At 45.7% G+C, this 24720-nt stretch overlaps 2 protein-coding genes across 4 annotated transcripts in view; both read left to right on the forward strand.

The window, feature by feature from the left end:
- Window positions 1–1896: 1896 nt before the first annotated feature.
- On the forward strand, window positions 1897–4400 carry LOC115118783 (enhancer of rudimentary homolog). Its single transcript, XM_029647488.2, has 4 exons — window positions 1897–2007; window positions 2521–2608; window positions 3021–3141; window positions 3884–4400. Exons 1-4 carry the CDS (start codon window positions 2005–2007, stop codon window positions 3984–3986), a joined length of 315 nt encoding a protein of 104 aa, XP_029503348.1. The 5' UTR covers window positions 1897–2004; the 3' UTR covers window positions 3987–4400.
- A 6671-nt stretch (window positions 4401–11071) lies between these two features.
- The window catches only part of LOC115118784 (serine/threonine-protein phosphatase 4 regulatory subunit 3), a 40340-nt gene continuing 26691 nt past the window's right edge, over window positions 11072–24720 (forward strand). For 2 of the 3 annotated variants that reach the window (XM_029647489.2, XM_029647490.2), the window contains exons 1-7: window positions 11072–12180; window positions 12729–12784; window positions 12894–12992; window positions 13315–13935; window positions 17097–17174; window positions 17391–17507; window positions 18317–18433. In XM_029647489.2, coding sequence (XP_029503349.1) covers window positions 12030–12180; window positions 12729–12784; window positions 12894–12992; window positions 13315–13935; window positions 17097–17174; window positions 17391–17507; window positions 18317–18433 — 1239 coding nt within the window. In that variant the 5' untranslated portion in view covers window positions 11072–12029. The remainder of the gene's footprint in view (window positions 12181–12728; window positions 12785–12893; window positions 12993–13314; window positions 13936–17096; window positions 17175–17390; window positions 17508–18316; window positions 18434–24720) is intronic. The other variant, XM_029647491.2, reaches the window with a different exon arrangement.

A 24720-nucleotide genomic window follows, 5' to 3' on the forward strand; every position in this document is an offset into this window, starting at 1 on the left:
AAGTGATGGCCTTGTGGAGCGCTTCAACAAAACGCTTGAACAGCAGCTGGCCATCGTCTCTTCCAAACACCAGCGTGACTGGGACAAGCACCTGCCTATGGTCCTCATGGCATGCCGCTCCGCCGTCCAAGACTCCACCTCCTGCACGCCTGCCCTCCTCATGCTGGGGAGAGAGATCCGCACCCCTGCGGAGATGGCGTTTGGTCGGCCCCTGGATAGCCCTCATGTTCCTCCGGGGCCGGAGTATGCCCGGAGACTCCAGGACCGCCTGCAGACAGCCCACACCTTCGCCAGAGAGCAGCTGGTGAATGCAGGTGTGAGGCAGAAAAGGAACTATGACGTGCACACCCGGGAAGGCACTTTGTGGCTGGGGAGCTGGTCTGGGTCTACAGCCCCTAAGGAAAAAAGGCAGATGCCCCAAGTTGGACAGTCACTGGGTGGGACCCTGCAGTGTCCTGGAGAGGGTAGGGGAGGTTGTGTACCGGGTGCAGCTTCCTCCCAGGGGGAGAAAGGTGGCACTGCACCGGGACAGGTTAGCCCCATACAGAGGGGCCTCTTCTCCCCAAACCCCAGGAACCCCCACAATTCCCCTCTCTGGCAATGACATTCTCCAGGCACCCACCCTCAGGTGCCGCAGAAAAGGCTCCAGACAGCCCACTCCCCCTGTCTCCCCCCCTGTGTCACCGTGTGGTTCCCCAGAGCCACGGACTGTATTACCCGTTCCCGCTTCCTTGTCCCCCATATCCCTGCCTTCATCCCCTGGTTCCCAGAGGGGCACTCTGCGACCATCACGGCCACGCAGGCAAAGGAGACCTCCGGGTCGCTTCAGAGACTTTGTTTGTTCCCTCGGGGACGAGGGACTTTGTGGTGGGGGTGCTGTGTAGCGGCCCGCACAGACAGCTGTGTGTTATGTGTTAGGCTAGGAGGTGGTTGTGTTGTACTGACCAGTACCCGGTGTTCGACATGTCAATCAACCTGCTATCTGCCAATCACGGGAATGCCTGGAATGTTCTGATGCCGGGCATCCTGGTGGTTGGCGGAGTGGCGTGGAGGGGGGTTGGGCAGGGGGGTGGAGCATTGGAAGTTAAGACCAGGTTCAGCTTTTGTTCTCTCTCTCTCTTACGTCGGGGCTTCACAAGAGAAGGTCACGATTGGCTTGTGGGTTATCTGTCATCTTTTTGGCGTGTGCTACGGCCCAAACAGTAGCCTGTGTAAAGTTGGTTTAATAAACCGTCAATTCGCAAACTCAAGCCTCTGTCTGGACAATTGTTCATTTATGATCTAGTCAGGTCATTACAATATTTGTATTTACTTTTTACACTTGAAGAGTGGCCCCAGTCTATCACTGGCGTTATAAATATCACGTAGTAAATTGAGACTTTTATTTTGAATAGGTGCTTTTACTTTGAAATAGATAGACATTTTCTCCACTTTTTAGTGATGGCCATTTGGAGTCTTTTCGGTGAGCAGCCAACTTGGCTCCTTTCACGTAAAAGAGCTGGCCTATTTGGTTCCAAAACGGCTCTTCGTTCAAAATGCTTAGAAATCGACCTAGAACCATGTAAAGCAAAATGTTGTCAGATTGTGGAATGTGCGTTCAAATACATTTGTACCCGAGCAAAGTATTTTATATATATATTTTTTACTCACTGAATAAATCTGCGTGGACCAGATTGACGCGCTCTCACCACTATTTATTGTTTCTGCAGTGAGGAATTTCTCTCTTTAGAGAAATGACTTGTGTGCTCCAAAAGCAATCGTAGCAGTACGCAAGCCAGGGAGTCAAACGTACGGCTCTTTCACCACTGCGATTCGGTTCCCGACGTTCAGCAAAAAAATATCAGTTCAAAGGAGCCGTTCCCGAACGAACCATCACTACTTCCTTTCTCGCAATTTCTTTCCATACGGCTACATTTCACGGGGCTAGCAGAGCAATATAACAGCCATTTAAACGCGGAATCTGTAAGTCTAGCTTTAAAAGTATAATCGGACACCAACACAAACATGGTAAGTGTGATTTTGCACTGTACGAAGAGCAAAAATAATCTGAACTATGTGATCCAATCATTCGACTCTTGCTGAGCTAGTTAGCTAAAACTGTGGCTAGCTGGCTAGCCCGAGCTACAGGGCTCTGGCAGGAGCTCGCAACTGTACTAGCTAGATACACATTTTTCTAATGAGCCAAATGCAGTCATTTACACTAATGTTAGCAAACTTCGCGGATGTTGATGCGTATCATACAAGAATAGCAACTCTATGCGTTATCGAGACAGTAAGCAAAGCGGATCCGTTAGGGACTGTTATGAGGTTCGTCAGACCAAATTCCATCTGCTCTATTCTTATTGTAACTTTGTCTGTATAATAAAATACCATTTGAGCAGTGGTAAAGTGTGTAACAACATTTACTTGATGCAATTGTGGAAGACAACGTCATGGTTGGTGTGTTTTGGTTGTTACAGTATAGGCCAAATACACACTTTCACATGTAAAAAACCAACAGTGTTTTTCTCTTCTTTACAGTCACACACCATTCTGCTTGTCCAGCCAACTAAGAGACCAGAGGGGCGAACATATGCCGACTACGAGTCAGTCAACGAATGCATGGAAGGTGAGAATCAGTCTACAGACACTGAGTGGTGCTGTTTGGGTCTCTGAAGTGGTTGTTCCCAGTAGGGATAACCCCTACCTACTACCCGAATGTCCAATAAGAAGACAGATTTTCATGTTTAGTTTCAAAACGTTTTGCTACGGTGTGCTCTACTGAACACGACCCCCGGTGTAGGCCCCACTTAAAGAACACACTGTGCCAACGAATGGTTACAGAAGTGGTTGGCCGTCCTATTGCCTCTGACCAGAACATTGGCCATCGCTTACTGTTAATATCCAGACGATTCTACATGGTGACATTCTGCTTTTGACTGTTGGTCAGCACGGTTTGTTTTGTCCTGAACTCAGAAGTATTTTCACGTGTAGCCTCGTTCTATGTATCACTGTCTCAACCTGTGTCCCTCCTGATCCAGGTGTGTGTAAAATGTACGAAGAGCACCTGAAGAGGATGAATCCCAACAGTCCCTCCATCACCTATGACATCAGCCAGCTGTTTGACTTCATTGATGACTTGGCAGACCTCAGCTGTCTAGTGTAAGTAGTACTGTGCAAGCTCACCGTTAGAGCCCAATGGTTTAGCAATAAATCCACCTTGCATTCCAGAGGTGCTATTATTATTAGGGATGGTTGTATTTGTTAGTTGACACCGTAGCGAAATGTTTTGCAATGGGGGTGGGAACAAACAAACAAACAATGATTTCTTATTGGACAAGTTCAGGTAGTCCCTCATCGTTTTGTCTTGTTTGCTTCCATTCCTAGTGAAAACCACCCTGGTCTATCCTGTCATTTCACAGCTCTGCCAAGGTTTTAGGGGACTAGGGTTCCATTTTGGATCGCGACTAAGAATTGCCTTCTGTTTTCCCCCGGGTAATTAGGTCTGGTAGAATTTATTTCCCGGGGTCAAATAGCCTATCTGTGCCAATTGAGCACAAGGCTTAATGTCGTGGGAGAACAATCTTATGTTCATGACATGTCTCTCCTGGGTCTTATTTTGGGAGTAGCAGGTAGCCTAGTGGTTAGAGCATTGGGCCAGTAACCCAAAGGTTGCTGGATCGAATCCCAGAGTAAAAATCTGTGGTTCTGCCCCTGAACAAGGCAGTAGGCCGTCATTGTAAATAAGAACAAATTCTTAACTGACTTGCCTAGTTAAATGTAAAAAATGTTTTGGAAAAAAAAGAGGGGTTCTTGTTGGAAATGTTGATGTATTTTCTCGCTGTTTGTCTGTTTTTATTCTGTTTGGTGGCTAATGAATACGAACCTCCTGCTCTTCATTCAGGTACCGTGCAGACACTCAGACGTACCAGCCGTACAACAAAGACTGGATCAAGGAGAAGATTTACGTGCTCCTGCGGCGTCAGGCCCAACAAGCTGGGAAGTAAAGGCAGGCAGGAAGGGGGGGTAGCCAAGTGGTTGCCCCCATTGCACAGATCTAGGGTCAGTTTGCTCTACCACGGTCAGAACCCAAACCACTAGGAGGTAAAAACCCTGATTCTGGAACAGTGCATGGGGGCAACTTCATCAGATGGGTGTAGGGGTGGGCTTTGGTTTTATTGGTCTGGGATATTACTGGGCTGTATGAAGGGAGGGGGACAGTGGCCCTGTTCGAGTACACACAAAAAAAAATTGCAGCCTCCCTTCCTTGAGAATCACAGATCTAGAAGTGATTGGATAGATGCGAGCAAGGTTATCAACCTATTGCTTTCGCCAATCCAACCAGATCAGTGAGTATTCCAAGGAAGGTAGAAAACAACGATATTGAAGGTATTCGAACAGGGACTGGTCTGGGGGTGGGGCTTGGGAGACAAGCCTGTGATTTGTTTGGGTCTATTTGTGGGAGGGGCTAGTTGCTTGGTGAAGACGGATCTATTGAACAGAAGAAAAACGAGCTCAAAACAGGACAACTATTTCAGTACTGTTTTTCTTTCAGCAATTGTTTTCCTTTCTGTTCAAGGAAGATGGATATGAGTGACTATTTGCTTTGTTTTTATACATTTTAAGGGAGAATTGAATTATAACATGCCACTAAGGGTGTGATTTGTTCATTAAAAAAAAAAAAATTAAAATGTTGATTTTAGATTTAGTGTGATATTAGTGTCAGTAGATTAATTTCCATGTTTGCACCTCTTACTGTCATTCTCATTTTAAACCTGTCTGTTTTTGTAAATGTATTTGCCTGACATCTGATTTCATGTTCATTTTGTTATTTTCTCTGAATACAGGAAATTAACTATTGTTTTCAGATTTGATTTGGAGTGTCTTTTTTTACTGAAAGCATATCCATATACTGCTTATGGTACAGACTGCATCTATGCTTTTATACAGAGAAGATGTGAACAGGCAGAGCGGAAGAGGCAAATCTTTATGTAAAGATGATCAATATATAGCTCATCTTTGGTGTAATGAAGATTCACAAATGGATTGAATTGTTTAGATAGAAACATTTGGTAAATTACCAGAGGATGAAACATGACATTCTCTAGGGAGACCTGAATCTGAAAAGATTCTTCCAAATAATTGAATATTACTGTGCACGTGTAGTAGTTATGATTCCTTGTCATTAGCTGCATATATCTTCATATTTTGCACCAAGTGATGCTGAGAGGCTCTTGCCTTACGTTTTGAAACCTGTGTACTGTTGCTTTAAAATGTGGCGGGCTGCTCGATATGCACCCAGCTGCAGCCCAACAGAGGAAGCCTGCCACTAAAACTAGGCCGGTTTCCATTGACTCAGGTTTATTTAACAAAAGCAATGTCGCAAATGTGACGTGTAACGGAAAAGGAATATATAGAGACATTTTCTAAAAAGGAACGTTTTTATCCTTTCAACAGTGGTGGATTTATATTTTGGTAAAACTTTATTGCGAACAAATGATAGAAACAGTGATTTTCGAATAAGTGATTAATGCTGACTCGTTTTGAAGGTACGTGGGGCATGTAATATCACGTAACTATAAATCACCAGTCCGCATTTCATTCATTCTAATATAGCGTATGCTTGCAGGACAGAGCAACAAGTTAAATGTATTTGTCACATGCACCAAATACAATAGGTGTAGACTTTACTGTGAAATGCTTACTTATGAGCTAACAATGCTGAGTTAAAAAGTGAGAAAAATGTGCTAATAAAAAAAAAAAAATAGTAAAATAACAATAACAAGGCTATCTACAAGGAGTACCGGTACCAAGTCAATGTGCAGGTGTACATGTAAGTAGGGGTAAAAGTTGCTAGGCAGCAGTGTATGTGTGTAGCGTAAATATGCGTGTGTGTGGGTAGAGACAGTGCAACAACAACAAAAACGCGGCCTATGAAGATGGGGGTGTGCTCGGCCCTCTGTTTCCTGTAGTCCACAATAAGCTCCTTTGTTTTGCTGACATTGAGAGAGAGAGGTTGTTGTCCTGGCACCACACTGCCAGTTCTCTGACCTCCCTATAGGCCGTCTCATCGTTGTCGGTGATCAGGCCTACCACTGTTGTGTTGTCAGCAAACTTAATGATGGTGTTAGAGTCATGTTTGGCCACGCAGTTGTGGGTGAGCAGGGAATACAGGAGGGGACTAAGTACACATCCCTGAGGGGCCCCAGTGTTAAGGATCAGCGTGGAAGACGTGTTGTTGCCTACTCTTACCACCTGGGGGGCGGCCCGCCAGTAAGTCCAGGATCCAGTTGCAGAGGGAGGTGCTTAGTCCCAGAGTCCTTAGCTTAGTGATAAGCTTTGTGGGCACTATGGCGTTGAACGCTGAGCTGTATGTAGTCAATGAACAGCATTCTCACATAGGTGTTCCTTTTGTCCAGGTGAGAAAGGTCAGTGTGGAGTGTGATTGAGATTGCGTCATCTGTGGATCTGTTGGGGCAGTATGCGAATTGGAGTGGGTCTAGGGTGTCCGGGAGGATGTTGCTGATGTGAGCCATGACCAGCCTTTCAAAGCACTTCATGGCTACTGATGTGAGTACCACAGGGTGGTAATCATTTAGGCAGGTTACCTTTGCTTCCTTGGGCACGGGGATTATGGTGGTCTGCTTGAAACCTGTAGGTATTACAGACTCGGTCAGGGAGAGGTTGAAAATGTTAGTGAAGACACTTGACAGTTGGTCCGCTCATGCTTTGAGTACACATCCTGGTAATCTGTCTGGCCCAGCGGCATTGTGAATGTTGACCTGTTTAAAGGTTTTGTTCACATCAGCAACCAACAGCGTTTATCACACAGTCATCCAGAGCAGCTGGTGCTCTCGTGCATGCTTCAGTGTTGCTTGCCTAGAAGCGAGCATAAAAGGCATTCAGCTCATCTGGTAGGCTCGCGTCACTGGGCAACTCACGTCTGTGTTTCCCTTTGTAGTCCGTAATAAATTTCAAGCCCTGCCACATCTGACGAGCGTCAGAGCAGGAGTAGTAGGATTCAATCTTATTCTTGTATTTACGCTTTGCTTGTTTGATGGTTTGGGATGTTGCCTGTAATCCATGGCTTCTGGTTGGGATATGTACGTGCAGTCACTGTGGGGACGACGTCATAGATGCACTTATTGATAAAGCCGATGACTGAGGTGGTGTATGTCATTAGATGAATCCCGGAACATATTCCAGTCTGTGCTAGTAAGACAGTCCTGTAGTGTAGCATCCGCATCATCTGACGACTTCCATACTGAGCGAGTCACTGGTACTTCCTGCTTTAGTTTTTGCTTGTATGCAGGAATCAGAAGGATAGAAATATGGTCAGATTTGCCAAATGGGGGTGAGGGAGAGCTTTGTATGCATATCTGTGTGTGGAGTAAAGGTGGTCTAGGATCCCCCCCCCCCCCCCCTGGTTGCACATGTGACATGCTGGTAAAAAAATATAAAACTGATTTAAGTTTGCCTGCATTAAAGTCCCGGCCATTAGGAGCACAGCTTTTGGGTGAGCATTTTCTTCTTATGGCCGTATAGAGTTGGTTGAGAGCGGTCTTAGTGCCAGCTTCGTTCTGTGGTGGTAAATAGACGGCTACAAATAATACAGATGAGATCTCTCTTGGTAGATAGTGTGGTCTACAGCTTATCATAAGGTACTCTACCTCAGGCGAGCAATACCTTGAGACTTCTTTAATATAAGACATTGCCCACCAGCTGTTATTGACAAATAGCCACACCCCTCCACCCCTCGTCTTACCAGAGGTAGAGTCTCTGTTTTGCCAGTGCATGGAAAATCCCGCTAGCTCTATATTGTCTGTGTCTTCGTTCAGCCACGTCTCGGTGAAACATAAGATGTTACAGTTTTTAATGTCCCGTTGGCAGGATCATTTTAATTGTAGGTCATCAATTTTATTTTCCAATGATTGCACGTTAGCAAGAAGAACGGATGTCAGTGGGAGTTTACTCGCTCGCCTCCAGATTCTCAGAAGGCTGCCCGATATGCAGCCTCTTTTCCGGCAAAGTAGTCTTGTCAGGTATCCCGCACTCCGGCCTCTTCCTTTTTCAGAGTCTCGGGGATTTGGGCCTGGTCCAGAATGAGCAGTATGTCTTTTGCCTCCGACTCATTGAAGTAGAAATCCTCATTCAAATCGATGTTAGTTATCGCTGTTCTGATGTCCAGAAGCTCTTTTCTGTCATAAGAAACGATGGCGGAAGCATTATGTACTAAAGAAGTTAACACATAAAATAGCACAATTGGTCAGGAGCCTGTAAAACGGCTGCTATACCCTCCAGCGCCATTCAAACCCTGCCGAGCACACAAAAAACAGAACTTCTTCAAAGTGGTCCTGGAGGTAAAAGCATGATTGGGATATTTTTCTATCGGAAAGAATGAAATCCTAGGACAAAGACCTGTTGTTTCAATGCACACCAACATAAACAGCTCACGTGCTGGTAAGTAATGTTACATTAGGCTATAGGACTTCAGCAAGGTAACTTGCAATAATGTTGTGATTCTCAATCTCCACATAGGTGATGACAATTGCCCTGAGGGAGAAGCGTCCGTAGACGACGCTGAGGATGACACCCGGGAGAGAGTACCTACAGGTAGGCTTTTGTATAAATTCCTCTTAAGAAACTATTAGGTTGGCATTGGCTTATCATGAGGCTGTAGCCTGCTTTGCTACTAACTGAAGAAATGCTGAAAATTAGTTGGCTAGCCCATATAATAAGGCCTATGTATTCAACATACACTACATGGCCAAAAGTATGTGGACACGTGCTCGTCGAACATCTCATTCCAAAATCATGGGCATTAATATGGGGTTGGTCCCCACTTTGCTGCTATAACAGCCTCAACTCTTCTGGGAAGGCTTTCCACTAGATGTTGGAATATTGCTGCGGGGACTTGCTTCCATTCAGCCACAAGAGTATTAGTGAGGTTGGGCGAATAGGCCTGGAACGCAGTCGGCGTTCAGGGCTCTGTGCAGGTCAGTCAAGTTCTTCCACACAGATCGCAACAAACCATTTCTGAGTGGACCTTGCTTTGTGCATGGGGGCATTGTCATTCTGAAACAGGAAAACGCCTTCCCCAAACTGTTGCCACAAAGTTGGAAGCACAGAATTGTCTAGAATGTCATTTTATGCTGTAGTGTTAAGATTTCCCTTCATTGTAAGGGGTCTAGCCTGAACCATGAAAAACTGTCCCAGACCATTATTCCTCCTCCACCAAACTTTACAGTTGGCACTTTGCATTGGGGCAGGTAGTGTTCTCCTAGCATCTGCCAAACCCAGATTAGTCCGTCGGACTGCCAGATGGTGAAGCGTGATTGATCACTCCAGAGAACGCGTTTCCACTGGTCATGAGAACAATGGCGGTGAGTTTTACACCACTCCAGCCGACGCCTGGCATTGTGTTTGGTGATCTTAGGCTTGTGTGCAGCTGCTGTGTTTGGTGATCTTAGGCTTGTGTGCAGCTGCTTGGCCATGGAAACCCATTTCATGAAGCTCCCGACGAACAGTTCTTGTGCTGATGTTGCTTCCAGAGGCAGTTTGGAACTCGGTAGTGAGTGTTTCAACTGAGGACAGAGAATTTTTACACGCTACATGCTTCATCACTTGCCGGTCCTGTCCTGTGAGGTTGTGTGGCCTACCACTTCGTGGCTGAGCTGTTGTTGCTCCTAGATGTTTACACTTCACAACAACAGCACTTACAGACCGGGGTAGCTCTAGCAGGGCAGAAATTTGACACATGAGAATTACTAGAATATGGCAAATATGAGTAAATTCTTGCATTCTATCTATACTGGCTTGTTCATGCTACCTGAGAAATGAAACACATACTCATGTGCAATTTGACTAAATGTAAACACTTCAACCACTTCATTTTTATTTGACATTCTAGTTTTTAATATTTAAAAAATGTTTTTTAGGTGTGACATCATTATGTCCAGCTGTTTTTACAGATACAAGACAATTAAATGTGATCGCATCATAGCAGGAAATTGTTGCATCAATTTTCTATGAGAAAATGTGCCATCTACTGGACATGGTTCATTCCTACCTGATACATGTGAACTCCTCATTTTCTTTCTTAGATTCCTTTTCTCCTTTCCTCGCTCCCTTTCCAACCTCATTTCCTAGCTCCCTTTCTTTTCCAAATCAAATCAAATTTTATTTGTCACATGCGCTGAATTCAAAAGGTGTAAATCTGGAAGCCTTAGGAAGTGCAACATAACCAATATCCCACTGTGTATTCAATCGGGGCTGGGTTGAAAATCCACCAACCTCAGATTTCTCACTTCCTGTTTGGATTTCTTCTCAGGTTTTTGCCCGACATATGAGTTCTGTTATACTCACAGACATCATTCAAACAGTTTTAGAAACTTCAGTGTTTTCTATCCAATACTACTAATAATATGCATATATTAGCAACTGGGACTGAGGAGCAGGCTGTTTACTCTGGGCACCTTTCATCCAAGCTACTCAATACTGCCCCTGCAGCCATAAGATGTCTTAACCAACAATGCAGAAAATAGAGTTGATAAAATATTTTCTCAATAAACTAATGTAAAAAAAAAAGTAACATAATAAAACAACAATAACGAGGCTTATATAGGTACCGAGTCAATGTGCGGGGGTACAGGTTAGTTGAGGTAATTGAGGCAATATGTACATGTAGGTAGGGGTAAAGCGAGTATGCATAGATAATGAACAGCGAGTAGCAATAGTGGGAAAAAAATTCTTCCTTTCCTTCCCTACTTCTCATTCCACTATTTCCTTATCTCCTTTCCTTACCTAGCTTCCTTTCCTTTACTCATTTTCTTTCCTAGATTCCTTTCTAGCTTTTCTAACTCCCTATCCTTTCCTCTTTCCTAGCTTCCTTACCTCCTTTCCTAGATTCCTTTCCATCCCTACCACCCTTTCCTCCCCTCCTTCTCTAGCTCCCTTTCCTTAAAGTTAGGAAAGGAGGAAAGAAAAAGTACACATGTATGTGCTAGGGATTAACCACGGCCTGAAGATGGAGATAGTATTGCTTTTAGTGACAGGCTACTGCGGGGCTGCAGCTGGATACTATTGTGCTGCCCTGTTGTTGCTGTGCTGGAAACCCCGTACTGACTTTCTGAAGGGACCCAAGATGGCTGAATGGTCACAGGGGCTGTAGTTAACAATTATCTAGATAAGCGATATTATGGAAATGAATGACAAATAATGTTAGTATGTGAAACATAACATTGGGGGGAGTTATACGATTACAGCTTGATGGTCTTCCTCATTTTGAAATGCAAGGACACCCAGTGAGGAGAGAGACGGATTTCTCCGCGGCCCGGAGCCAGAACATGGCGGAACACTTGGGAAAGAAATAGCTAGCTAGCAGCTAACGTATTATAGAAAGCCGTATAGCTGATCGGAAAAGTCGGGCTACATTTAATGACACTGGTTGCGGTTCGTAAACGGGCAATAATGTAACCGGTGTATGGTATTTGTCGATGTATAATAATGTATTGTTTTCATAAGATGTTGAATGTAGCAAGGCAGTTAGCCGACTAGCTAGCTAACGTGCTAGCTAGTTAGCTCCGGTAGATAGCTAGCTAGCTAGCATATAGCAATCATCTCAGTGTACTGTAGCTGAAGTCCTCTAACATAGTATATTTGTAATATTACACGGAATGTTTCCCATTCGAACCTAGTTTATATACGTATTATTTGGTCTATGGTTGTACTGTTTGTGTAGCTAGTTTCAGAAGGAGACTGTCGGTAGCTAGCTAACCGATCTTACTAGACAGTGCGAACGGACGCGTCGTAGGCTTTTTGGTCTGAGCGAGGCAAGTTTTGTGGTTGCCAGCTAGCATCTGTAGCAAGCTACACATAGCGAACTGTGATAACTAGCTAGTTAATCTAGTTTTTTAAAACTCTTCTGACTAAGTGGATGTACGGTAGTTGATCCTCACAACCACCATACTAGGCAGTCGGTAGAGTTGGCGCGTTGCGGAGCAAGGTAAACAGAAGTCGGCTGGGGAAAGCGGTCACGACCACCTGCCAAGATGACGGACACCCGCCGCCGAGTCAAAGTTTATACGCTCAACGAGGACAGACAATGGGACGACCGCGGTACCGGACACGTCTCCTCGGGCTATGTAGAGCGGCTGAAAGGCATGTCTCTGCTGGTGCGAGCGGAGAGCGATGGTGAGTCAGGTAAAAGTATTGTTATACTCTCACTAATACTCACAACCATTGATTGATTACTATACTCTTTGTTCTGATAATGTCACGATGTTGTTGATAACACCTAGCTAGCTATCTGTAAACAAACTACGTAGCCTCGTTTTTGTGTACTATTATGAAGACAGTCAAAAGAGGAGCCTCGATATCTAATTAGTGGTTGGTTCATTGATCCCTTGAGTCCTACACAAGTCACTGACCCTGAATCCTCATACGATGTGCACTAAAATATACAAATACATAGCTAGAAGTGATCATGGAATATCATGCCCCATCTCAGCCAGGCCCCTGTTGTAAATGCAGCTCAGTCGAAACACTATGTCATGGTCTTACAGTTACATAATCACACTGTCCCCACAGCCACCCAAAGAGGGGCCGAGATACACAACTCCCGATTTAGCCCCCCGCCGTCCTTTTGCAGCAGTGAGCTGCGTCCACTTCAGCTGTCTAAATCTTTGCGCAAAGCTGCATGTTAGTTTTTGGTGTTATCGCTAACTCACTTTGTTTCTTCACACCCCCAGGTTCCCTGCTGCTGGAGTCGAAGATAAACCCAAACACAGCCTACCAGAAACAACAGGTCAGTCACTTGCTACACGAAGACACTTGAATGTTAGCGTCATGTTTCCTGTCTTATTCTAACAGCGTATTTATGATAGTAATAGTGCTGTTTTGTCTCTTTCCATCAGGACACGTTGATAGTATGGTCGGAGGCTGAGAACTATGACCTGGCCCTCAGCTTCCAGGAGAAGGCTGGCTGCGATGAGATCTGGGAGAAAATCTGTCAGGTAATCCCACCTTTCTTCTCTGTGTGTGCGTATAAGATGAAGGTGGAACATACTCAACTCTATTGTCTTGTGGCTAGAATCCAAAAGTCCCTTAATAATGAAGTATAATTATATGTTTAGCTCTCACTTAATGTGAGAATGTAATTTTCTACATTTCTAAGTATGGTTTAAAGGATAGAGCTTGCATGTTCATGTATAACTAATGCCTTCATGTGTTGTGTTTTGACTCGTGTTTCTCTCTGTTCTGTCCCTAATGTTGTGGTGTTATAACTCATTGGTTTGTTCGTGTGATTTTTGACTCCCGTGTCTCCATCTCTACTAGGTCCAGGGCAAGGACCCGTCGGTGGACATCACCCAAGAGCTGGTGGATGAGTCGGAGGAGGAGCGCTTCGACGACATGTCCTCCCCGGGGCTCGAGCTCCCACCCTGCGAGCTGGGCCGCCTCGAGGAGCTCGCAGAACTTGTGGCCTCCTCCCTCCCCTCGCCCTTACGCCGTGAGAAACTGGCCCTGGCTGTGGAGAACGAGGGCTACATCCGCAAGCTCCTGGAGCTCTTTCGCCAGTGCGAGGACCTGGAGAACGCCGACGGCCTCCACCACCTCTATGAGATCGTCAAGGGCATTTTCCTGCTGAACCGCACGGCCCTGTTCGAGGTTATGTTCTCAGAGGAGTGCATCATGGACGTGATTGGCTGCCTGGAGCATGACCCGGTGCTGGGGGCTGCGCCGCGGCGCCACCGTGACTTCCTCACCAAGACTGCCCGCTTCAAGGAGGTGATCCCCATCGGCGACCCTGAGTTGCGCGCCAAGATCCACCAGACGTACCGGGTGCAGTACATCCAGGACATGGTGCTGCCCACGCCGTCAGTGTTCGAGGAGAACATGCTCTCCACGCTGCACTCGTTCATCTTCTTCAACAAGGTGGAGATCGTGGGCATGCTGCAGGTGAGATTGTGGGGACATGGGGAGGGCACCAGCATGCACAGTAAACACAAACATGTTTTGTATTTTTTTCCCTTGTTACTTTTTTCTATAATTAGTAGCATTTTATCTCTGCATTGTCGTCCCGTCAGTAAGCATTTCACTGTTAGTCTGCACCTGTTGTTTACCAACGATGTGACAAATAAGATTTGATTTAGATTTGAATTAAGTGGCCACAGTCAGGACAACATAGGCCAGAGTAAGGTGCTACACACACACATGCAGGTGTACACATGGGGAGCATGGTGAAATGTCAGCGATTTCTGTGTTTTGGTTTTTATTTTCGTTTTGTTTTTCTTATGATAGCCATATAAACCCCAGTCTGAGTACCAGTCGCTAACGTTCCACTCCTTGTCATTGGCAAATAAATGGGCCTTTCGGCAATCTCAACATTCAATATCTGCTGGATTTACAGTGGAGTTGCTCATTGGTTGTTGGAAATAACATTGAATATTTTCCATGATGACATGTGGAGCCTTAAATAGAATTATAAGTTATAACAAAGTCAAAAATAAACATTTAGCAGTTAGCTTGACCAGTTGTTGTATTTTAAGGCATTTTGTGGTTTGAATTGCGTTATGCATGTGAGCTGTGAGCTACAAACTTTTGACAGACTGGTTTCATCTGGACAAACAAACTGTTGCTTAGCAACCAGATACCAACATGTTCTGTGAAGAGAAAGTGAGTGTTCCAATATTTGCATAATCGTTGTGATTGGACGATAACTGTGATGGTGATCTCAAGCTCATTATTGATAGTGTTCGTATTTGAAGATGGCAGAAAGGCCAGTGTCTCTGGCACATGACATGGAGTACAGGAAGTGGATTAGCTAGTAAGGAGACTGGTACCTAGGCTATATGAACCACACCTAGAGCCCAGAGGTTCATTCTCCTGGCCCTAACCACACCCCTTGGAACTAAAATAAATGGTCAGCATTTGTGTCATTACAGAGGCACCAGATAAAGTCTAGTATAAATAACTGCTGTGTGTTCTCACTATAAAGGAAGCCTGTGCTTTTTACTTTGTCTTGTATGTGCTGTACCCATGGTCAATGATTGGCTGCTTTTATGGTCAAGTGACCTTATGGTTGTTGCACTGTCAACTCCACACCTTGTTTGTGTACGCTAGTCTCCGTGGAAACGGAAGAGTGTTTTGTAAACAGGTTATGCTGTTTGGGGGGAAACGGACAGACATGGGCTGTGTTAATCAGGCACCAAAGGGAAGAAAGCAGACTGAAGCAGCGAGGGACTAGCTGGGCTTGTCCAATAAGAAAACTTAATTTGTTAACTATGGTAAAATGTTGTGACTAGGAAATGCTTAGGTGCTGATACAATGTGTATACTGAACAAAAATATAAATGCAATATGTAAAGTGTTGGACCCATGTTTTATGAGTTGAAATAAAAGTTCCCAGATATTGTCCATACACTAGTGAGCCTGACAGGTGTGGCATATCAAAAGCTGATTAAACAGCATAATCATTACACAGGCGCACCTTGTGCTAGGGAAAATAAAAGGCCACTCTAAAGTTTTGTCATAACTCAATGCCACAGATGTTTTGAGGGAGCGTGCAATTGGCATGCTGACTGTAGGAATGTCCACCAGATCTTTTGCTAGAGAATTGAATTAATTTCTCTACCATAAGCCACCTCCAACATCGTTTTAGAGAATTTGGCAGTATGTCCAACCGGCCTCACTACTGCAGAACACGTGTATGGTGTCGTGTGGGCGAGTGGTTTTCTCATGTCAACGTTGTGAACAGAGTGCCACATGGTGGGGTTATGGTGTGGGCAGGCATAAGCTACAGACAACAAACACTTACATTTTATCGATGGCAATCTGAATGCACAGAGATGCCGTGACGAGATCCTGAGGCCCATTGTTGTGCCATTCATCTGCCGCCATCACCTCATGTTTCAGCATGATAATGCACGGCCTCATGTCGCAAGGATCTGAACAAAATTCCTTGAAGTTGTAATTATCCCAGTTCTTCCATTTCCTGCGTGCTCACCGTACATGTGACCCATTGAGCATGTTTGGGATGTTCAGGACTGGCGTGTATGACAGCGCATTCCAGTTCCCGCCAATATCCAGCAACTCCGCACAACCATTTAAGAGGAGTGGAACAACATTCCACAGCCCACAATCAACAGCCTGATTAGCTCTATGCAAAGGAGATGTCAAACTGCTTGAGGGAAATGGTGGTCACACCAGATACTGACTGGTTTTCTGTCACCGACAGATGCATATCTGTATTCCCAGTCGTGATAAATCCATAGATTAGGGTCTAATGAATTTATTTCAATTGACTGATTTCCTTATATTGAACTTCCTTATATTGAACTCAGTAAAAATCTTAGACATTTTTGCATGTTGCGTTTTTTAAAAATATTTTTGTTCAGTATATTACAATTCTAAACGTATTTCAATTCTGCTATTTTAAATGTTCCAAACATATTGCTCACTATATGTCTGCTGCAGTGGGATAAGCGAGAGCTATTCCAAAACTAGGTTTTGATCAGTCATGGAAATAAGTGCTGAAAACTTGTTGGCTCACCATTTTGAAAAGATGAGAACGTGCTGTAGAAGGAAACAGAGTACTGCCCACTAGTGCAAAAAGAATATTGTGATTAATGAAAAAATATATATGGCAATATAAGTAAATAAATATGCCGATATGTAACAATCATTTCCCCCCTCCCATCACTAATGAGGACTTCTCATAAAGGTAATTTATCTAGGAAACAGTTTTCAACTTCCTCTTACAGTGAGTCAGGTTTGTTAAGCTCAAATGTTTTTCAACTAAAAGTTAAAATGAGTGTTCTTATTGGACAAGGAACGGTAGTACTTCCTCTTTTTGGAAAAACGTTCTCTTGTTTCGTGCCTATTGAAACAACCCCAGGGTTAACACTGCATGGTGGGACAGCTAAACATCAGCAGACCTATGGACCATGCAAGCTTCAGATACAAATGGCCTTCATAGGCACAGAGCTACGATCCGCTTACCCCTCTCCAACCATAGCCTTTGGGAGTCAAACTCAAGAACGGACAGATCTGTGTCCATGTAACAACTTTATGCCTCCTCCTCATCCTTTGTTCTCTTGTTTTTCTTTCCGTCACGATCAGGACGATGAGAAGTTCCTGACAGACCTCTTTGCACAGCTCACAGACGAGGCCACAGACGACGACAAGCGATACGAACTGGTACGCCAACTGACATCCGCACAGACGCAACTAATGCCGGACTCCCACTATGGGCCCCACAAAACTAGGTTGCATTACCAGGCCAGTAGGGCTTGGCTTGGCCTTATAATGTGAATCAAGCACAAGGGTTTATTTGGACAAAATTGACAATTATTACCACCTTTCTCACACATTGTATAGTAGTCATTGGCTAACATGAAGTTCTCTTCTCCACAGGTAAACTTCCTAAAGGAGTTCTGCGCCTTCTCTCAAACGTTACAACCTCAAAACAGAGAATCCTTCTTCAAGACGCTGTCGAACATGGGCATTCTCCCTGCACTAGAGGTGGTACTGGTGAGAGCCCACACAGCACTCCAGACCTGGGTCATACACAACATATACTTGAAAGTGTTTGAGGATTTGATTTTCATAGTCTTGGGGAGAAGGAGAAATGTATTGTTTGTAAAAATGTGACATACTGGCAGCTGGTCTTGCCATGATTATGGTCTGTGTGTAATTATAAAGTTGTATTAGTTGTATGTATGGCAAACACCGTCCAATGAAATGCTTACTTGCAGGTTCCTTCTGGACAATGCAACAACAATAATAAATAATAATAGGAACATAAAGTAAATGTCTCAGAAGAACAGAATAAACATGTTAACATCAGTAGAATACAGGAGGCCCAATTTATAGTACAATATTTACACATGTTTGTGGAAGAGAGGATTGGGGGATTGTTTAAATTGTCCAGTATTTAGCGATCATGCAATTTTAGTTTTGTGTTTTGTGCACATAAATAAATAATAGTGTTACTTATAAGCCCATGTGAGCTGGCCATCAATAGGTGTATGACACTGGAATAAAATCAATCAGTCAACAATCAGTTAATTAAGCTTGTGCGTCAGGGTCAGAGGGTAAAATAACTTTTGGAAGCATTCCATTTGACCAGGCAAACTAAATCAAATACCGCTCAAGCATTTGCCTGATCTTTTTTGACCAGCCGTACTAAGGTGCCATCGGCCTTTAACAATTACGAACAAATTCACGTTTTTTTCCTTCACTAACTACTTATGTTGTTATTCTAGTCTATTCTGTTATACTCCGTAATATTCTATTCCATTGTGTTCTGTGACTGATGTGGTGTGTGTTCGTTCCATCAGGGGATGGATGATGTGCAGGTGCGTGGTGCGGCCACCGATATCTTCTCCTATCTGGTGGAGTACAACCCCTCTATGGTACGAGAGTTTGTCATGCAGGAGTCCCAGCAGAACGATGACGTGAGTACAGCTCTCACCTATACCAGGGATGTGTATTAATATGAACCAAACATAAGAAAACACAATTAAGCGGGGAGGGACCTACAGTTGAAGTCGGAGGTTTACATACACTTAGGTTGGGGTCATTAACTCGTTTTTCAACCACTCCACACATTTGTTGTTAACACTGTAAAGTCCATGGAGAACAAGAGCACCTCAGCTGTCCACTGCACTGAGGCTAGGTAACACGGTCACCACCGATAAATCCATGATAATCGAAAACTTCAACAAGCATTTCTCAACGGCTGGCCATGCCTTCCTCCTGGCTACTCCAACCTCGGCCAACAGCTCCACCCCCCGCAGCTACTCGCCCAAGCCTCCCCAGCTTCTCCTTTACCGATATCCAGATATCCAGACCCTCAATTTCTGAAACTATCCGCCGCCATTGTCGCAACCCCTATTACCAGCCTGTTCAACCTCTCTTTCATATCGTCTGAGATCCCCAAGAATTGGAAAGCTGCCGCAGTCATCCCCCTCTTCAAAGGGGGATTCACCCTGGACCCAAACTGTTACAGACCTATATCCATCCTGCCCTGCCTAAGGTCTTCGAAAGCCAAGTCAACAAACAGATCACTGACCGTCTCGAATCCCACCGTACCTTCTTCACTGTGCAATTTGGTTTCCGAGCCGGTCACGGGTGCACCTCAGCCACGCACAAGGTACTAAACGATATCATAACCGCCATCGATAAAAGACAGTACTGTGCAGCCGTCTTCATCGACCTGGCCAAGGCTTTTGACTCTGTCAATCACCACATTCTTATCGGCAGACTCGGTAGCCTCGGTTTTTCTAATGACTGCCTTGCCTGGTTCACCAACTACTTTGCAGACAGCGTTCAATGTGTCAAATCGGAGGGCATGTTGTCCGGTCCTCTGGCAGTATCTATGGGGGTGCCACAGGGTTCAATTCTCGGGCCGACTCTTTTCTCTGTATATATCAATGATGTTGCTCTTGCTGCGGGCGATTCCCTGATCCACCTCTACGCAGACGACACCATTCTGTATACTTCTGGCCCTTCCTTGGACACTGCTATCTAACCTCCAAACGAGCTTCAATGCCATACAACACTCCTTCCGTGGCCTCCAACTGCTCTTAAACGCAAGTAAAACTAAATGCATGCTTTTCAACCGTTCTCTGCCTGCACCCGCACGCCCGACCAGCATCACCACCCTGGATGGTTCCGACCTAGAATATGTGGACATCTATAAGTACCTAGGTGTCTGGCTAGACTGTAAACTCTCCTTCCAGACTCATATCAAACATCTCCAATCTAAAATCAAATCTAGAGTCTGCTTTCTATTCCGCAACAAAGCCTCCTTCACTCACGCCGCCAAACTTCCCCTAGTAAAACTGACTATCCTAATGATCCTCGACTTCGGCGATGTCCTCTACAAAATAGCTTCCAATACTCTACTCAGCAAACTGGATGCAGTTTATCACAGTGCCATCCGTTTTGTTACTAAAGCACCTTATACCACCCACCACTGCGACCTGTATGCTCTAGTCGGCTGGCCCTCGCTACATATTTGTTGCCAGACCCACTGGCTCCAGGTCATCTACAAGTCCATGCTAGGTAAAGATCCGCCTTATCTCAGTTCACTGGTCACGATGGCAACGCCCACCCGTAGCACGCGCTCCAGCAAGTGTATCTCACTGATCATCCCTAAAGCCAACACCTCATTTGGCCGCCTTTCCTTCCAGTTCTCTGCTGCCTGTGACTGGAACGAATTGCAAAAATCGCTGAAGTTGGAGACTTTTATCTCCCTCACCAACTTCAAACATCTGCTATCTGAGCAGCTAACCGATCGCTGCAGCTGTACATAGTCCATCGGTAAATAGCCCACCCAATTTATCTACCTCATCCCCATACTGTTTTTATTTATTTACTTTTCTGCTCTTTTGCACACCAGTATCTCTACCTGCACATGACCATCTGATCATTTATCACTCCAGTGTTAATCTGCAAAATTTTAATTATTCGCCTACCTCATGCCTTTTGCACACAATGTATATAGACTCTTTTTTTGTCTACTGTGTTTTTGACTTGTTTATTGTTTACTCCATGTGTAACTGTGTTGTCTGTTCACACTGCTATGCTTTATCTTGGCCAGGTCGCAGTTGTAAATGAGAACTTGTTCTCAACTAGCCTACCTGGTTAAATAAAGGTGAAATAAAAATGAACAAACTATAGTTTTGGCAAGTCGGTTGGGACATCGACTTTGTGCATGACACAAGTAATTTTCCAACTATTGTTGACAGACAGATTATTTCACTTATAATTCACTGTATCACAATTCTAGTGGGTCAGAAGTTTACATTACACTAGGTTGACTGTGCCTTTAAACAGCTTGGAAAATTCCAGAAAATTATGTCATAGCTTTAGAAGCTTCTGATAGGCTAATCGACATCATTTGAGTCAATTGGAGGTGTACCTGTGGATGTAGTTCAAGGCCTACCTTCAAACTCAGTGCCTCTTTGCTTGACATCATGGGAAAATCAAAAGAAATCAGCCAAGACCTCAGAAAATAAATTATAGACCTCCACATGTCTTGTTCATCCTTGGGAGCAATTTCCAAATGCCTGAAGGTACCACCTTCATCTGAACAAACAATAGTACGCAAGTATAAACACCATGGGACCACACAGCAGTCATACCGCTCAGGAAGGAGATGTGTTCTGTCTCCTAGAGATGAATGTACTTTGGTGCGAAAAGTGCAAATCAATCTCAGAACAACAGCAAAGGACCTTGGGAAGATGCTGTAGGAAACGGGTACAAAAGTATCTATATCCACAGTAAAACGAGTCCTATATCAACATAACCTGAAAAGCCGTTCAGCAAGGAAGCCACTGCTCCAAAACTGCCACGAAAAGCCAGACTAAGGTTTGAAACTGCACATGGGTACAAATATCTTACTTTTTGGAGAAATGTCCTCTGGTCTGATGAAACAAAAATAGAACTGTTTTGCTATAATGACCATAGTTATGTTTGGGGGAAAAGGGGTGCTTGCAAGCCAAAGAACACCATCCCAACCGTGCAGCACGGGGGTGGCAGCATTTTACATTTACATTTAAGTCATTTAGCAGACGCTCTTATCCAGAGCGACTTACAAATTGGTGCATTCACCTTATGACATCCAGTGGAACAGTAGTGCATCTAAATCTTTTAGGGGGGGGTGAGAGGGATTACTTCATCCTATCCTAGGTATTCCTTAAAGAGGTGGGGTTTCAGGTGTCTCTGGAAGGTGGTGATTGACTCCGCTGTCCTGGCGTCGTGAGGGAGTTTGTTCCACCATTGGGGGGCCAGAGCAGCGAACAGTTTTGACTGGGCTGAGCGGGAACTGTACTTCCTCAGTGGTAGGGAGGCGAGCAGGCCAGAGGTGGATGAACGCAGTGCCCTTGTTTGGGTGTAGGGCCTGATCAGAGCCTGGAGGTACTGAGGTGCCGTTCCCCTCACAGCTCCGTAGGCAAGCACCATGGTCTTGTAGCGGATGCGAGCTTCAACTGGAAGCCAGTGGAGGGAGCGGAGGAGCGGGGTGACGTGAGAGAACTTGGGAAGGTTGAACACCAGACGGGCTGCGGCGTTCTGGATGAGTTGTAGGGGTTTAATGGCACAGGCAGGGAGCCCAGCCAACAGCGAGTTGCAGTAATCCAGACGGGAGATGACAAGTGCCTGGATTAGGACCTGCGCCGCTTCCTGTGTGAGGCAGGGTCGTACTCTGCGGATGTTGTAGAGCATGAACCTACAGGAACGGGCCACCGCCTTGATGTTAGTTGAGAACGACAGGGTGTTGTCCAGGATCACGCCAAGGTTCTTAGCGCTCTGGGAGGAGGACACAATGGAGTTGTCAACCGTGATGGCGAGATCATGGAACGGGCAGTCCTTCCCGGGAGGAAGAGCAGCTCCGTCTTGCCGAGGTTCAGCTTGAGGTGGTGATCCGTCATCCACACTGATATGTCTGCCAGACATGCAGAGATGCGATTCGCCACCTGGTCATCAGAAGGGGGAAAGGAGAAGATTAATTGTGTGTCGTCTGCATAGCAATGATAGGAGAGACCATGTGAGGTTATGACAGAGCCAAGTGACTTGGTGTATAGCGAGAATAGGAGAGGGCCTAGAACAGAGCCCTGGGGGACACCAGTGGTGAGAGCACGTGGTGTGGAGACGGTTCTCGCCACGCCACCTGGTAGGAGCGACCTGTCAGGTAGGACGCAATCCAAGCGTGGGCCGCGCCGGAGATGCCCAACTCGGAGAGGGTGGAGAGGAGGATCTGATGGTTCACAGTATCGAAGGTAGCCGATAGGTCTAGAAGGATGAGAGCAGAGGAGAGAGAGTTAGCTTTAGCAGTGCGGAGCGCCTCCGTGATACAGAGAAGAGCAGTCTCAGTTGAATGACTAGTCTTGAAACCTGACTGATTTGGATCAAGAAGGTCATTCTGAGAGAGATAGCGGGAGAGCTGGCCAAGGACGGCACGTTCAAGAGTTTTGGAGAGAAAAGAAAGAAGGGATACTGGTCTGTAGTTGACATCGGAGGGATCGAGTGTAGGTTTTTTCAGAAGGGGTGCAACTCTCGCTCTCTTGAAGACGGAAGGGACGTAGCCAGCGGTCAGGGATGAGTTGATGAGCGAGGTGAGGTAAGGGAGAAGGTCTCCGGAAATGGTCTGGAGAAGAGAGGAGGGGATAGGGTCAAGCGGGCAGGTTGTTGGGCGGCCGGCCGTCACAAGACGCGAGATTTCATCTGGAGAGAGAGGGGAGAAAGAGGTCAGAGCACAGGGTAGGGCAGTGTGAGCAGAACCAGCGGTGTCGTTTGACTTAGCAAACGAGGATCGGATGTCGTCGACCTTCTTTTCAAAATGGTTGACGAAGTCATCTGCAGAGAGGAGGAGGGGGGAGGAGGATTCAGGAGGGAGGAGAAGGTTGCAAAGAGCTTCCTAGGGTTAGAGGCAGATGCTTGGAATTTAGAGTGGTAGAAAGTGGCTTTAGCAGCAGAGAGAGAAGAGGAAAATGTAGAGAGGAGGGAGTGAAAGGATGTCAGGTCCGCAGGGAGGCGAGTTTTCCTCCATTTCCGCTCGGCTGCCCGGAGCCCTGTTCTGTGAGCTCGCAATGAGTCGTCGAGCCACGGAGCGGGAGGGGAGGACCGAGCCGGCCTGGAGGATAGGGGACATAGAGAGTCAAAGGATGCAGAAAGGGAGGAGAGGAGGGTTGAGGAGGCAGAATCATGAGATAGGTTGGAGAAGGTTTGAGCAGAGGGAAGAGATGATAGGATGGAAGAGGAGAGAGTAGCGGGGGAGAGAGAGCGAAGGTTGGGACGGCGCGATACCATCCGAGTAGGGGCAGTGTGGGAGGTGTTGGAATAGAGCGAGAGGGAAAAGGATACAAGGTAGTGGTCGGAGACTTGGAGGGGAGTTGCAATGAGGTTAGTGGAAGAACAGCATCTAGTAAAGATGAGGTCGAGCGTATTTCCTGCCTTGTGAGTAGGGGGGAAGGTGAGAGGGTGAGGTCAAAAGAGGAGAGGAGTGGAAAGAAGGAGGCAGAGAGGAATGAGTCAAAGGTAGACGTGGGGAGGTTAAAGTCGCCCAGAACTGTGAGAGGTGAGCCGTCCTCAGGAAAGGAGCTTATCAAGGCATCAAGCTCATTGATGAACTCTCCGAGGGAACCTGGAGGGCGATAAATGATAAGGATGTTAAGCTTGAAAGGGCTGGTAACTGTGACAGCATGGAATTCAAAGGAGGCGATAGACAGATGGGTAAGGGGAGAAAGAGAGAATGACCACTTGGGAGAGATGAGGATCACGGTGCCACCACCCCGCTGACCAGAAGCTCTCGGGGTGTGCGAGAACACGTGGGCAGACGAAGAGAGAGCAGTAGGAGTAGCAGTGTTGTCTGTGGTGATCCATGTTTCCGTCAGTGCCAAGAAGTCGAGGGACTGGAGGGAGACATAGGCTGAGATGAACTCTGCCTTGTTGGCCGCAGATCGGCAGTTCCAGAGGCTACCGGAGACCTGGAACTCCACGTGGGTCGTGCGCGCTGGAGCGTTTGTATGGTCTGTGCAGAGAGGAGAGAACAGGGATAGACAGACACATAGTTGACAGGCTACACAAGAGGCTACGCTAATGCAAAGGAGATTGGAATGACAAGTGGACTACACGTCTCGAGTGTTCAGAAAGTTAAGCTTACGTAGCAAGAATCTTATTGACTAAAATGATTAAAATGATACAGTACTGCTGAAGTAGGCTAGCTGGCAGAGGCTGC

This window comes from Oncorhynchus nerka, linkage group LG24 (assembly GCF_034236695.1).
Source record: "Oncorhynchus nerka isolate Pitt River linkage group LG24, Oner_Uvic_2.0, whole genome shotgun sequence".
In the NCBI taxonomy this organism is placed as follows: Eukaryota; Metazoa; Chordata; class Actinopteri; order Salmoniformes; family Salmonidae; genus Oncorhynchus; species Oncorhynchus nerka.